The sequence below is a fragment of the Chiloscyllium plagiosum genome, unplaced genomic scaffold (assembly GCF_037043375.1).
Source record: "Chiloscyllium plagiosum isolate Xiang-an unplaced genomic scaffold, Cpla_swu_hap1 HiC_scaffold_24, whole genome shotgun sequence".
Lineage (NCBI taxonomy): Eukaryota > Metazoa > Chordata > Chondrichthyes > Orectolobiformes > Hemiscylliidae > Chiloscyllium > Chiloscyllium plagiosum.
The window spans coordinates 54432648-54447609 of record NW_028270162.1 but is presented as its reverse complement, the minus strand read 5'-3'; the positions used below and the strand labels follow the sequence as shown (position 1 = coordinate 54447609).

The 14962-nt window shown below is 42.2% G+C and overlaps 1 protein-coding gene across 1 annotated transcript in view; it reads left to right on the top strand.

The window, feature by feature from the left end:
• The first annotated feature begins 8771 nt into the window (after positions 1-8771).
• gcn1 (GCN1 activator of EIF2AK4) overlaps positions 8772-14962 on the top strand; it is a 128449-nt gene continuing 122258 nt past the window's right edge. Inside the window, exon 1 of the mRNA XM_043716089.2 lies at positions 8772-8796. Coding sequence (XP_043572024.1) covers positions 8779-8796 — 18 coding nt within the window. The 5' untranslated portion in view covers positions 8772-8778. The remainder of the gene's footprint in view (positions 8797-14962) is intronic.

Genomic DNA, 14962 nt, shown 5'->3' with positions numbered 1-14962 from the left:
TAATCAAACCAGAAGCTGACTGGACAGGTGGACCCCTTCACAGACAGTGAGAGGACAAACTAATCAAATCTATGTTGACAGTTTCAATGAAGTTCAATTTGCTAAGCAACAGCAAATAATTGCTGTATGACCAATAGCTGCTGTCAGATCTCACTTTGTAACTTGAACGATTGTTATCTTGAAAAACATAACCTGAACTAATACAGGTTCAACCAGTATTACCTCCACCAGTAAGACCCTCATATTGTCACCCAGTATAATTTCAACCTGTAAACCTGAAACATCATAACTGCAATTATTAAAAGAAGAAGGTGCATTTCATGTCCTCAAGACATTCCAATGTGCTTCATCATGTCACAGTGTCAACACATTTCAACCAGCGTAATTGCAAGCAGTATACCTTTGACCTGTCACTACTTCAATTGACTGATGGGAAGAGGTCATTAATTCACCACCTTGAATCCTGAATGGTGCCTGTTGCTTAAATACTCAGAGAATTGAGGAGACTAGTTATGGTTGAAGTGAGCTGCAATTTGTGAGGCACCGTCACAAATGCTAGGGAAGTGAGAACTGTACTTCTGTAACTGTCTACAAGTAAAGGATATTGGGACCAGTGTTCTTGTGAGGTATACAATCAGAGAAATAGAGAGAATTTTAAACTAAATAGTGAGGGCAAAGGATTAAGTCAGGGCAAGTGTGGTATATCAGAATACAGATAAGTCATGAGGAAAAGGTACTAAGATGGCAAATGATAAACTGACTGTGACAGGAAAGGCTAGAAATTACAAACTGAAGAGAAAATCAACAGATAAAGGTAAAGGTTCCAAAAATAATGATATGACAAACTTAAAGGCACATAGCATTCAAAAAGCAAAGATAAACACAGATTAAAAACACAAAAAATACAGAGAATAAATACGAAATGCTAGCGATAATAAAGAAATGATTGCAGGATAACACAGATTGGGACTTTATGGCAAATGGAGCATAATGTGGGAAAGCATGAAATTATCTATTTTGGAAGAATAACAATAGCATTTTTATCTTAATAGTGACAGATTGCAGAGCTCTGAGATACTGGGGTGGTCTGGGTCTTCTCATGTACAAGTCACAAAAGATTAATACAGAAAGTAACTCAGAAATAATAATGTTCCTGTTTATTGTGAAGGTAATTGAATACAAAATATGGAGGTTATGTTTCAATTATACCGGGTATTGGTAACAATTCAGAGAAAGTATCTGGGTGAGAGCCCTATGAGGAAAAGTTGGACAAGCTAGGCTTATATCTGCTGGAGCTTAGAAGTACAAGAGGTGACCTGATTGGAAGATGCATGAGAAATGGTGTTTTATCCATCGGAGGAATCCCAGAACTAGGGGTCACTGTTTTTAAAAAGCCCATTATGACAGGGTCAAGGAGAAAGTTTTACTCATAGATGGTTGGGAGTCTTTAAAACTCTCTTCCTATAAAGGCAGGGAAACAAGTCCTTGAATTTATTTTAAGGCAGTGGTAAATAGATTCTTGATAAGTAAGAGAATGGAAGGGAAGTGGGTAGATCAATTAATCAGACCTTATTGAATATCAGAGTAGATTCAACAGAGAGTGGCCTCCTCCTACTCCTAATTCATTAGTTTGTGTATATACAAAGCTGCAAATACACAGGAAATACAAGTTTTACATAGAGCCATACATAGTTGCCTGACATATTGGGATCTGGAGAGAAAAATCTTCCTTCTTTCCAACTGCATTGCCATGGATCTGAGTTCCAGTTTTACCAGGCTCATTGACTTGGAGCAGAAACGGTCAGTTCTCATTTGGATTGCCAGACTGGCTGTCCCAGATGATGAGGTACTGAAGTCTAAATAGCTGGAAATAGAACAGGATATTCTGAGATTGTCAGTCACTCTCGTGTGAAACAAGTCCTTTTGCAAAAGATTTTGAAAAGTATTTTTTCACAGGCTGTAGGCATCTCAGGCCATGCCAGTATTTATTGTCCATCGCAAAATGACTTTGAGATAGTGGTAGCAGCAAGCTGCCATCTAGAACTGCTGCAGTCCTTGTGGTCTGGATTCATCCACAATGTTATTAGGAAGGGATTTTGGCACAGCAATTGCATTGAATATGCAGCTCTGAAATAGGAATTATGCCTGATCAATGCCTATTAAATTAAATGGGTACTTCAGATCTGTGTTCACTTGGGAAGACACAAGCAATCTCCCTGAGGTAACAGTGGCTGAAGGACCTGAACTTAAGGGAATTTATATTTGCCAGGATTTGGTGTTGGAGAGACTGTTAGGTCTGAAGGTTGATAAGTCTCCGGGGCCTGATGGTCTGCATCCCAGGGTACTGAAGGAGGTGGCTCGGGAAATCGTGGATGCGTTGGTGATTATTTTCCAGAGTTCAATAGATTCGGGGTCGGTTCCTGAGGATTGGAGGGTGGCTAATGTTATACCACTTTTTAAGAAAGGTGGGCGAGAGAAAGCAGGAAATTATAGACCAGTTAGTCTGACCTCAGTGGTGGGAAAGATGCTGGAGTCTATTATAAAGGATGAAATTACTGCACATCTGGATAGTAGTAACAGGATAGGACAGAGTCAGCATGGATTTAGGAAGGGGAAATCATGCTTGACTAATCTTCTTGAATTTTTTGAGGATGTAACTATGAAGTTGGACGAGGGAAATCCAGTAGATGTAGTGTACCTGGACTTTCAGAAAGCTTTTGATAAAGTCCCACACAGGAGGTTAGTGAGTAAAATTAGGGTGCATGGTATTGGGGGCAAAGCACTAGATTGGATTGAAACTTGGTTGGCTAATAGGAAACAAAGGGTAGTGATAAACGGCTCCATTTCGGGATGGCAGGCAGTGACCAGTGGGGTACCGCAGGGATCCGTGCTGGGACCACAGCTTTTTACAATATATGTTAATGATATAGAAGATGGTATCAGCAATAACATTAGCAAAGTTGCTGATGATACAAAGCTGGGTGGCAGGGTGAAAAGTGATGAGGATGTTAGGAGATTACAGGGTGATCTGGACAAGTTAGGTGAGTGGGCAGATGCATGGCAGATGCAGTTTAATGTGGATAAATGTATGGTTATCCACTTTGTAGCAAGAACAGGAAGGCAGACTACTACCTCAATGGAATCAATTTATGTAAAGGGGCAGTACAGAGAGATCTGGGTGTTCTTGTACACCAGTCCATGAAGGCAAGCATGCAGGTACAGCAGGTAGTGAAGAAGGCTAATAGCATGCTGGCCTTCATAACAAGAGGAATTGAGTATAGAAGCAAAGAGGTGCTTCTGCAGCTGTACAGGGCCCTGGTGAGACCACACCTGGAGTACTGTGTGCAGTTCTGGTCTCCAAATTTGAGAAAAGACATTCTGGCTATTGAGGGAGTGCAGCGTAGGTTTATGAGGCCAATTCCTGGAATGGCAGGATTACCTTACACTGAAAGCAACCGGGCTTGTATATCCTTGAGTATCGAAGATTGAGAGGGGATCTGATTGAGACGTATAAGATTATGAAAGGATTGGACACTCTGGCAGTAGGAAACATATTTCCACTGATGGTTGAGTGCCGAACCAGAGGACACAGCTTAAAAATACGGGGTAGACCATTTAGGACAGAGCTCAGGAGAAACTTCTTCACCCAGAGAGTGGTGGCTGTGTGGAATGCTCTGCCCCAGAGGGCAGTGGAGGCCCACTCTGGATTCATTTAAGAAGGAGTTGGATAGAGCTCTCAAAGATAGTGGAATCAAGGGTTATGGAGATAAGGCAGGAACAGGATACTGATTAGGAATGATCAGCCATGAGTATATTGAATGGCGGTGCAGGCTGGAAGGGCTGAATGGCCTACTCCTGCACCTATTGTCTATTGTCTATCTTGATGCTCTGCACCAATCTCTAATTAAGTCCTTTCACTTTCTAGGATGGCATGGTGGCTCAGTGGTTAGCACTGGTGCCTCACAGTGCCTTGGCTGACTGTCTTTGTGGAATTTACACATTCTCCCCTTGTCTGCATAGGTTTCCTTCCACAATCCAAAGATGTGCAGGCCATGTTAAATTGTCAGTGGGGTCTAGGGATATGCAGGCTAGGGGGATTAGCCGTGGGAAATGCAAGGTTACAGATATGGGGTGGGATGCTGTTTGGAGGGTCGGTGTGGACTCAATGGCCTGAATGGTCTGCTTCTACACTGTAGAGATTCTATGGTATCTTTCTAGCTCATAGATGAGTGTTGATTAGCAGGAAGAAAGTTCAGGGGCCATATATATAGTTTGGAAGGAAGAATGCAATATATTAATGACAAGGTTTCTGACAGGAAAGAGTTGGAGGAAGGGTTGGTTATCGGAGGACAACATTACTTTTTTTGCGAAATGAAGAAAAGAAAAATAAAGGATAATGATAATATGCAAGTTGAAGAAACACTTCTATTGCATACTTTCACTTCTTTGCTGTACTTGGATATATGACTCAGCAATTATAATTAGGTGATGAGAATAGTTAATATTAGGACACTTCAAGTAAGGGTGGATCACTAACTCTTTCATATCAGCATTCTAACCTTGGTCTCTTTTAAAAGAAGGAAGCACATGACAGCATTGTCAATGTCATGATTTTATCTTAATTATTAAGTACTTGGCAAAAGAAAGCCTACAAATAGATTAATTAGTCTGCATGTTAAGGTCAAGTCAGTAACTTCCCTTGGCTGCAATTTCCATTTCATATGTATCCATTTTCAGATAACATAGGCTACAACTCTTTATGATCATTTTCTTCCACTGGTCTCAGTACAAACACATCAAAAGCTTCCATCCATTACTTGCCAAGGGTAGACTTTCTGATATCTCTGTGAATTTAACAGATGGTGCCAGCATATTGTTTATTGCTCCTGACATAACCTTCCTGTAGTGAAAGTGTTGTAATGCACTTCATGGTGCTTCATTATTGAAGTGAAGTAGATCAACCACCGTTTAGACTCAGCACAATCAGGGTTCAAACTCGGGATATTGAAACAATACTAATCATATGCAGCACCTATCTAGTGAGTACAAGACAGGAGAAGGTGAGGAGAATTTGGTGCAGGAGTTCAGCAGTCACTGCATTTTATATTTCAAATGAGTTTTGATCTGTTAATAGTTGCAGAATTTGGACTGTGCTGATCAGACACATAGAGGGTGAGGGAGCCAGTCATCAGCTCATTGCTTCTACAGAGACTTTCCCTCATCCAGCCTTGATGGAGAGGAGAGAGATGGTGTTCATGGTCCATTCTAAAGTAAACCCCCGTGATGCCACATATAAGTACTTAACACTGTTAGTAGTTACTAATTAGGCAGTATACACCACCAAACTAGCTACAACACAACTGAAAGCAAAAATTGCTGAAATAACAGCAGGTCAGGCAGCATACATGGGAAAGAGCAAGCTAAAGTTTTGAGTCTGGATGACACAAAACGCTAGCTTGCTCTCTCTCTCCACGTATGCTGCCTGACTCACAGTGATTTTCAGTAGTTTTTATTTTCAATAAACAATCCAACATCTGTGGTAATTTTCACCTAGCTACAACACTACCAATTCATTTTGAGAAAAGCAACAGTTAAATTCATGCCTCAACTGTCATTGGTCTCACTCTTTCTCAGTTTATTAAACAGGAGCCACATAATGTTTATTCTCTTCATCACAGGCAATAAAGAATAGAAGCTCCAGCAACTCCTGAATGTTATTTCAGCCAAAGCCCCTTCTTCCTCATCTTATTTCTGACCTCTTCTCTCTTCATGTCTACCTTGTTGACTTTTCACTATCCTGTGTGATCTTTCCTTTCTTCCTTAATGAATTTCAAGTTTGACACCAGACCATGATTAGATCCTGTATGTACCATAAATGTGCAACACATTCCTATAAATGCCACTGGAGGACAGCACTAGACCAGCACCTATTATATTTGGTGTACAGCTTGGTGTGACACAGCCCTCTGCTGGTAGATGTTGGATTACAATTCTTGCAAAGAGCTAACGAAAACAATGCAAGACAAAAATGAAAACACCTAAGTCAGAAATTTGAAGTAAATGCATTGAAAGCGCTAGAAACGTGCAGACATCAGTCAATGTACAGAGAAAAGACAGACTAATAATTTGGATATAGTGACTCCTTCAGAACTGTAAGATGAATAAATCTGGAATAAAATAAGGATAATTTCAGTAATGTTGGCTCTGAGACAATTGGATTATCTAGTTCTGGTTCACCTACGCCCCTTTATGGTTTGATCTATATGTGAATCCAGATTCACAGCAATGTATCTGACTCTTAATTGTCCTCAGAAGCCATTGAATTGTATTCAAGAAAGTGGCTTGCCACTATCTCCTCGAGAGTATTTGTAAATGGACAATAAATGCTGACTTTGCCAGAAATGCATCGATTCCAAGAATTAATGTGAGATGAGGAGAAATGTCTTAGCTCAAGACTAATGTTCTGTGTAAGCTGTGCAACAACCAGCAGTTTGCTTACAAGTCAGTCCATTCAAGCTACCGTGAGTGTGAAGCTGTGCAAAACAATATAAAGGGAGCCAGACATTTAAAGAAAATACATGACCCCTAGAAATTAAGGGTGCAAGGTTATTGAATTATTGAAATTCTCTGTGCTAGTCATTGAGTATAGTCAAATCGACATCAATGTGTTTTTGGATATTGAGGAAATGAAAGGATATGAAGATAGTGTGGGAAGATGGCGCTGAGGCTATGTATTTCGGTTTCTGTATGTTTAAAGATCATAACTTTTTGAACGACAGAGCATGTCTGTGGGCATGTAAATGTTCTTTTCAATGAAACAATGATCCGTTTGTCAATGAACAAAAAAATTTGGCAATAGCTAAGCCTTTGAAAAACATGGAAAATGCATCTTGTCTCTCATAAAGTCAACAAATGGTGGGAGCATAAAATAGATCAGCCCATCCCACAATGAAAAGGAATAAAGCCTTTGAGGCTCACCCACCTCATGCCTTTCAATAACCTCCTACACCAAGATATCATGGACCTCATTCTATTTGTCTTTCCAGTAGTCTATATCCTTAGGTTTATACGTAGGAAGTGTGTAATACCTGTTCAGATCAGTTTCTGTGGTTTCTTTTACTCCAGCAGTTTCCAAATCATGACTTGTGCCCTCAACTGGTGTCACAGAAACAGAGAAACAGTTTGTAAACTTTCCAACCACCACCATCCCACACCAACATTACTAAGTCTGGAAATCCAGCCCCAGCCATGAACCCAGTACAATGTCTCCATTGTTGAGCTGTGGCCTGACGAAGCACAGTCTTGTCATGTTGGCTTTGAAGAATACCATGCGCTCCAAGTCAGCCATGTCAAGAATTTCAACCTTTGCTACTTCTGCTTTCTGATCAAGGTTCATGAGCTTAGGTGCCTTAGATGAAGTAATGGACGAGTGAGCACACAGTACAATTTTACAAAGTACTTTAAAAGCACTGATTTACATATTTATATGATGGATTAAATGATGATCCATAAATGCAAAGTTCAATAATTATATACTTACTATAATTATACATGTTACTATATTGCTTTCATGCTGTTTATTTTGTTGAATCTCGGATCATGTCAATTTCAAGTGTTAAAATAGGGTTATATAGGAAATACTGACTTACTCTGCACACTATCCATCTCTCCAACCTTGTTCTGAACCTATATTTATCTACAAGATGATACCAAAGTCTGGAGCAGACTATTTTGGTGCTGTGCTCTGCCTTATGTGGTGGAGAGACACCAACTCACATTCAAGCTCAATATCTCTGAGGGGGAGAGTTACAAGGTGGAGAGTTGGAAAGTCATGCTAATCATAAAATCCTACTACCATACTGCAGGCTCCACCATATCTTACTGTAAATCAAACAGCTTCTTTATGTGTCGGTTTTAGTCTGTTGCAAGTTTTGGTTTCCTTTTCTTTACACTTTTATCCACAAGTAGTGGATAAAAGTGCTAAACACTTACTGGCTCAGATTCCTCTCCAGGTTGCAAGAAAAAGCAAATTGTGGCATAGTGATTAGCAATCTAGATACTCAGGCTGATGCTCTACAGACATAAGTTGAATTCCTACCATGGCAGCTGATGCAATTTAAAGTCAATTAATAAATCTGGAGTGAGTCTCAATAATGATGCCATGAGTACTACAATTGATTGTTAAAAAATAAATCTGTTTCACTAACCTGTAGTGAGGATAATCTGGTATCCTTACCCTTATCTGGCCTATATGTGACTCCAGATCCATTGTAATGCGGTTGACTCTTAACTGCCCTCTGAAATGGACCAGCAATACACTCAGTTCAAGCACATTTAGGAATGGACAACAAATGCCAGCCTCGTCAGTGATCCCCCTCATCCCAAGAAATATAAACAGAAAGGAAAGTAATAGAAGGCAGCAGCATCTTTGCCCATTGCACAGATTTTGCACTCAGTTGATGCTGAACTCAATTTTGTGGTTGAGGGTCAGGGGGCTGGAGAGAAGATTTCAGATTTAGGGACAGTTGAGGGTATAAAGCCGTTTGAAAAACAATTTTGGAGGCTTCCAGAGTACTGGATTTTATATTTATCCTGAATTGGGTGGAGATAGTGATGGCTGAGTGATAGCCAGATGCTGGTCCTGATGCTGCTGGGGCGCAGCTGAGCTGTTGCCTAGTGACCGGGCTTCCCAGGCAACCGCTGCCGCCCCGCCCCTTCCACTGGCTGGATAGCTAACCCGGAAGCGGTACCTTTTCCTCTTCCGGCGTGTTGTGGAAAATGGCGACGGACACGCAGGTCTGTGCTGGCGGAGCGGAGCTTGGGGCTTGTGTTGGGCCTGCGTGGACAGGAACCGGGTTCGCGCTGGGAATCGACGGGCAGACACCTCGGGTTGTGGGGCGACATTGATCTGGGAGGGGGAGTCTGAGTTAGAGATAGCGGAGGCAGTGGGTGGGCCCTCTCAGAACTCTGGGGGAGAGAAGAATTAGAGTGATAGCTGTTACCCTGAGGGTTAGGAGCGCGCTCACTGGGAGGTTAGAGGCATCTGTTGGTCATTGGAGGTGATGATGACCATGTACATCATCTAGGGCATTTGGTGCGGTTTCGAGGGGTACCTTGGTGATTAGAGATGCTGATCAGTTCTGAGAATGTGCTGCAGCATGAAGACCCAGGCACTTCAGATTGTTTTGGATGAGTTGCTGGCTGGGCATTTTCACTCCTTGGGGTCCTTTCTGTTTCTGGTGTCGTTTCGACGTTGAGTTTGCAGCGTTAGGGGAGTGATCTTGGCCGAGCTTTTTCTAGAACTCAAAGTCTACATCAGCGCTTCCTTAGAACAGTTTGGTCTGGACGTTTGCCAAGACCCTATCACCTGCATAATTTAGTCAATTTGCATAAAAAGTCCAGCAGTGCACATAAAATTTGGTTTGGTAGGTGAGTGTTGGACATGCGAAGCCGAACTCAGTTGTGAGGCTGACCGGAAGGTTTTGTTTGATTGGATTAGATTCCCTACAGTGTGGAAACAGCCCTTCGGCCAACAAGTCCACACCGACCCTCCGAAAAGTAACCCACCCAGACCCATTTCCCTCTGACTGGAGCGCCTAACACTATGGACAATTTAGCATGGCCAATTCACCTGACCTGCACATCTTTGGACTCTGGGAGGAAACTCGAGCACCCAGAGGAAACCCACGCAGACACAGGGAGAATGTGCAAACTCCATACAGATAATCGCCCGAGGCTGGAATTGAACCTGGGACCCTGGTGCTGTGAGGCAGCAGTGCTAACCACTGAGCCACTGTGCCGCCCATGATGAACATGACTTGTGTGTATATTGGTTTGTACTGAGGGAGAGGTGGGCATTTTCAGCCTGATTCTCTCATTTGACCTATCTCCTCACAGTGGCATCATAAGTCTATAATTGTGGAAATAAATCTAAAATCAGTGGGTTGATCAGGACATTGTCTGTATCTTGTTGAGCTGTATATTCCACAACAGAATGCCAACCCACCTTCAAAACTACTGGACCTTTGATGGGCTCATCTGCCTTGTCTGCAGTAATCCATTGTCACATATTGGAGAAACTAAATCTCTAAGTTGCCACGCGTTGGGAATCCATTGGCTACCCTCAGCTGTTTAATTCTGCCTATTGAAGCAGTTTATTGAGGTGTGACTGCAGTTGCTTGCTGAAAGCTCTCCACAGCTCCAGGTGAGAACTAGTTGAATGCAGGACCATTACCAGGTCATAGAGTCATAGAAATGTACAGCACAGAAACAGACCCTTCGGTCCAACTCGTCCATGTCGACCAGATATCCTAACTTAATCTAGTTCCATTTGCCAGCACTTGGCCCATTACCCCTCTAAAGCCTGCCTATTCATGTACCCGTCCAGATGCCTTTTAAATGCTGTAATTGTCCCAATCTCCTTCACTTCCTCTGGCAGCTCATTCCATATACGCACCACCCTTTGTGTGAAAAAGTTGCCCCTTACTTCCCTTTTATATCTTCCCGCTCTCACCCTAACCTCTGCTCTCTAGTTCTGAACACTCCCACTCTGTCTATTTATCCTATCCATGCCCCTCATGATTTCCTAAACTTCTATAAGGTCACCCCTCAGCTTCCAATGCTCCAGGGAAAACAGCCTCAGCCTATTCAACCTCTCTCTATAGCTCAAATCCTCCAACTCTGGCAACATCCTTGTAAATCTTTTCTGAGCCCTTTCAAATATCACAACATCCTTCTGATAGAAAGGAGACCAGAATTACACACACTGTGCAGCAAGCCAACCTGTGAGCCATGTTATTCCTTCTGAACACTGCTTAACAGTCTAAGGTCCAACATTCCTGAAGGTGTGAAATATGTTGAGCTTGACAAGATACAGAAGATACTTGATATACTGCGAATGAATCTATCTCCAGATATCTAGACAGTTGTCACCAGACCAGATAAGTCAGGGTAAAAGATTAAACCGGATATGTAATTCTTTCTCTCTATAGTCCAACTCATGTACATGGCATGTTCATCATGCTATCAGAGATATGGAGATAGTGAGAACTGGAGATGCAGGTGAGTCAGAGTGGAGCATAGGTCAAGTAGCATCCAAGGAGGAGAGTTGACATTTCAGGTCAGAGTCTGGGAGGGGGGAAGGAGGTTGCGAGATAAATAGAAAGAGGGGATGGGGCTGAGGGAGAAAGGTGGATGGGATGGTGATAGGTGGATGCAGGTGGGAAGTGGCTGTGATAGGTAGGTGGGAAAGGGGAGCGGGTAGGTGGGAAGGAAGATGGTCAGGTTAAGTGTGTGGGATGGAGACGGAGGGCTGGGCCTGGGATGAAGTGGGGTGAGGGGTGATTTGAAAGCTGGTATTTTCAGACGTCTATTTTCAGATGTAACATTGTAAGCTTGGCTCAGGCCTCCTCCTCCACCCTACCCCCTTAACCTGACCCTACCTATTCATCTTCCTTCCACTTATCCACTCCACCCTTCCCACTGACATATCATAGCCACCTGCGATCACTTATTGCCCTCCCTCCCTCTATTTATCTCAGTTTCCTTCCCCTCCCCCAGTCCTGATGAAAGGGTCCGACCTGAAACATTGACTCTGCTCCTCCTCTAATGCTGCTTAACCTGCTGTGCTTTTTCCAGCTCCATTCTTTATCTATTCAGTCAGAGATTAGATTATTTACAGTGTGGAAACAAGTCCACACCGACCCTCCAAAGAGCAACCCATCCAGACCCATTCCCCTATGTTTACCTTTTCACCTAACACTATGGGCAATTTGGCCAATTCATCTAACCTGCACATCTTTGAACTGTGGGAGGAAACCCACGCAGACACAGGGAGAATGTGCAAACTCCACACAGACAATTGCCCGAGGCAGGAATTGAACCTGGGTCCCTGGCGCTGTGAGGCAGCAGTGCTAACAACTGTGCCACCGTGCTGCCCAAAGATACTAACCCTCAGAAGATGAGGGTATACACTGGGTTGGAATTGGGGAGGAGAGTATCAAGGATATACATCTTGGAGATGTGTGAATGTGTCAAAGCAAATCTGGGATGAAGTGTAGGAATGATAAACCTGGCCCAGAAAACTAGTTGGGAAAAGGACAAATATATGCTATGGTAGAGAGTTCTCTATGTGAGAGAGGTGACAAGAGAGACCTTGGGCTTTGAGACTGTACATTAGGCTGAGTCAAGAGAACATTATGGAAAGTGTGCAGGGAAAAGGGAGTGAGCAAAAGATGTGGTATACATGGGTGTAAATGTGATAGAAAGGGTAGGAATTGAGGTCCTGTAGTCAGACTTTGAAGAGCTGGGGAGGAAGTTAAAAAGTAGCATCACTGTCACTTCAAAGGATCTGGATTGCTTCCAGTGCATGTAGTAATGCAAATTGGAATAAGAGGGCTTAGACTTTTGAGGTATTGGGATCAGTTCTAGACCAAGAAGCATTTGTTTGGAGGAACATTTGTCCAATGCTGACATGGGAAATTCATGAAATTAGGAGAGTTTGAAATAAATTAGTATATTGGTGGAGACCAACATACAGATGCAGGAAAGAGGAATTAAATGTGTAAAAAGATTGTGTCCATGGAGTGCTATTAGAACTACACTAGTTCGGAGCAGACTAAGAAATATTGCAGGGACTACTAGGGCAGCTTTAGAATGGATGTGTGGAAAATGAGGTTGGTGAGACACGAGCTGAAATAGCATTATTGGAATGTAATGGGCTGGAAATAATGGAAAAATGGTGATGACTGAGCACTTAATAATCTAGGACACAGTATTCAGAAAAGGTAGTGAAGGAATGAAAATGGGGTAGGTTGACATATCTTGAGATTTGGTTTATTAATGGAGAACAGCAATGAGCAATCTGAAGCACAAGTTCTAAATTAGAAGAGGACTAACTTCAATGAGTAGGGATCTTGTATAAAATCATGAGGGGCATGGATTGGGTGAATAGTCAAGGTTTTTTCCCCAGGATAAGACAGTCCAAAATCAGATCGCATAGGTGAAAGGGGAAAGAGTTAAAGGGGACCTAATGGGCAGCGTTTTCATATTGAGGGTGGTGCGTGTGGGGAAAGAACTACCAAAGGAAGTAGTGGAAGTTGGTTTAATTACGACATTGAAAAGGCACCTGGATGGGTGCATGAAAGGAAAGGTTTAGAGGGATATGGGTCAAATGCTGGCAGGTGGGACTAGATTAATTTAGGACAGCTGGTCAGCATGGACGGAAGCGTCTGTTTCCGTGCTGTATGTGCTATTGACTGTAGTAAGTGTAAAATGGAACCAATGACATATGAGGAAAACTGAAATGGAACAGTGGGTGATGGGGTGCCAAAAGCTGAGAAGTGGATAATATAATGCCTTCATTCAGAAAGCATATAAGGACTTCTTAATAGCCACAGGTTAGACACTTTAGCACTGTGCTTGGTACGGTTTCAGAATCAATAAGGGAAATAAATTGTAAGTGTTTGAGTTTCTTGAAGTGATCCAGCATGAATGTGTAAAAGGCTGATAGTGTTTGATTTAACAAATTGGATTGCTTGATGGTTGTTGTCTATACAGACTTTTATAAAACTTCTGACAAAGCACCATATTAAAAGCTGATTAATAAAACTAAAGCTCATCGGTTGGGAGAGTTAGTGCCGGCCTTGGATAAAAATTGACTTTCAGGACACAAAGCAGTGAGTCAAGTGTTTGTAGTTCAGTCAAAGTGATGATAGACAGCAGATATCTCCAAGACCTTGAAGTAGAATCACTTTTCTGACATTCATAAATGACTTGAATATGAATATATAAAATCAAACTTTAAAATTTAATGATGATGTCAAACTTGGATCTACGTTCAAAGTGAGGATGATATTAATTGACTGCAGCAGTAAGTTGACAGACCAGAATGGACAAACAAGTGACAATTGGAATTTAATTCAGAGAAGTGTGAGGCAGTGCATTTTGGAAATACTGAATATAAAAGCAATATAAAAGTTGAATAAAAACAATGTGCTGGAATTAGTCAGCTGTTCTGGCAGCATCTGAGAAGCGAAAAAGAGAGAATGCTTTGAGTTGAATATGACTCTTCTTGAGAACTGAACATCACAATTCCAAAGTGTGTGCTGCGTTCATGCACAAAGATTTGTGACAGAATTAAGAAAGGTAGATAAATACAAGCTGTTGCCTTTACCTTATGGCATAATGACTAGGGCACACCAGTTTAAGGTTTCAGGAAGAGATGTGGAGGTCTGTTAAGAAGAACTTGTTTATGCAGTGAATGTTAATGTTCTGGAACTCTAGATGCTAGAACTGGAGATGGATCAATTTCAGAAAGAAATTAGGCCCAGTGGAAAGGAATAAACTTGCAGGGCATTAGACATAGAGGGGAATTGGACTCAGAAGAGCTGGCATTGGATGGGAGTAGCCAAATAGCCTCCTTGTGTGCTGTAATGACTCTGGTGCAGGGATTATGCATGCATCTATCATTTCTGTTTATATGTTAACTTTGAGTTCACTTTAAGCTCATGTTACATGTAGGTTGGCAAATCCTGTGCTTCTCCTTCCATACCCTTGTATATGTCTTTTAAATTGTTGATATACCGTCCAATCAGGATTGCTTGGCTTATCAACTTTGTAGGGATTCTGTGGTTCTATAAAAGTGTGGAAACGGCCCAACAAGTCCACACCGACCCTCCAAAGAGTATCCCACCCAGAGCCATTCCCCTACCCTATTACTCTACATTTCCCCTAAATTACGCACCTAGCCTACATATCCCTGAACAATTTAGCATAGCCAATTCATCTAACCTGCACATCTTTGGATTGTGGGATGAAATCAGACCACCTGGAGGATACCCATGCAGTGATAGGGAGAATTTGCAAATTCCACACAGACAGTCGCCCGAGACTGGAATTGAACCCGGGTCCCTGGCGCTGTGAAGCAGCAGTGCTGACCACTGGGCCACCGCACCAACCCAAA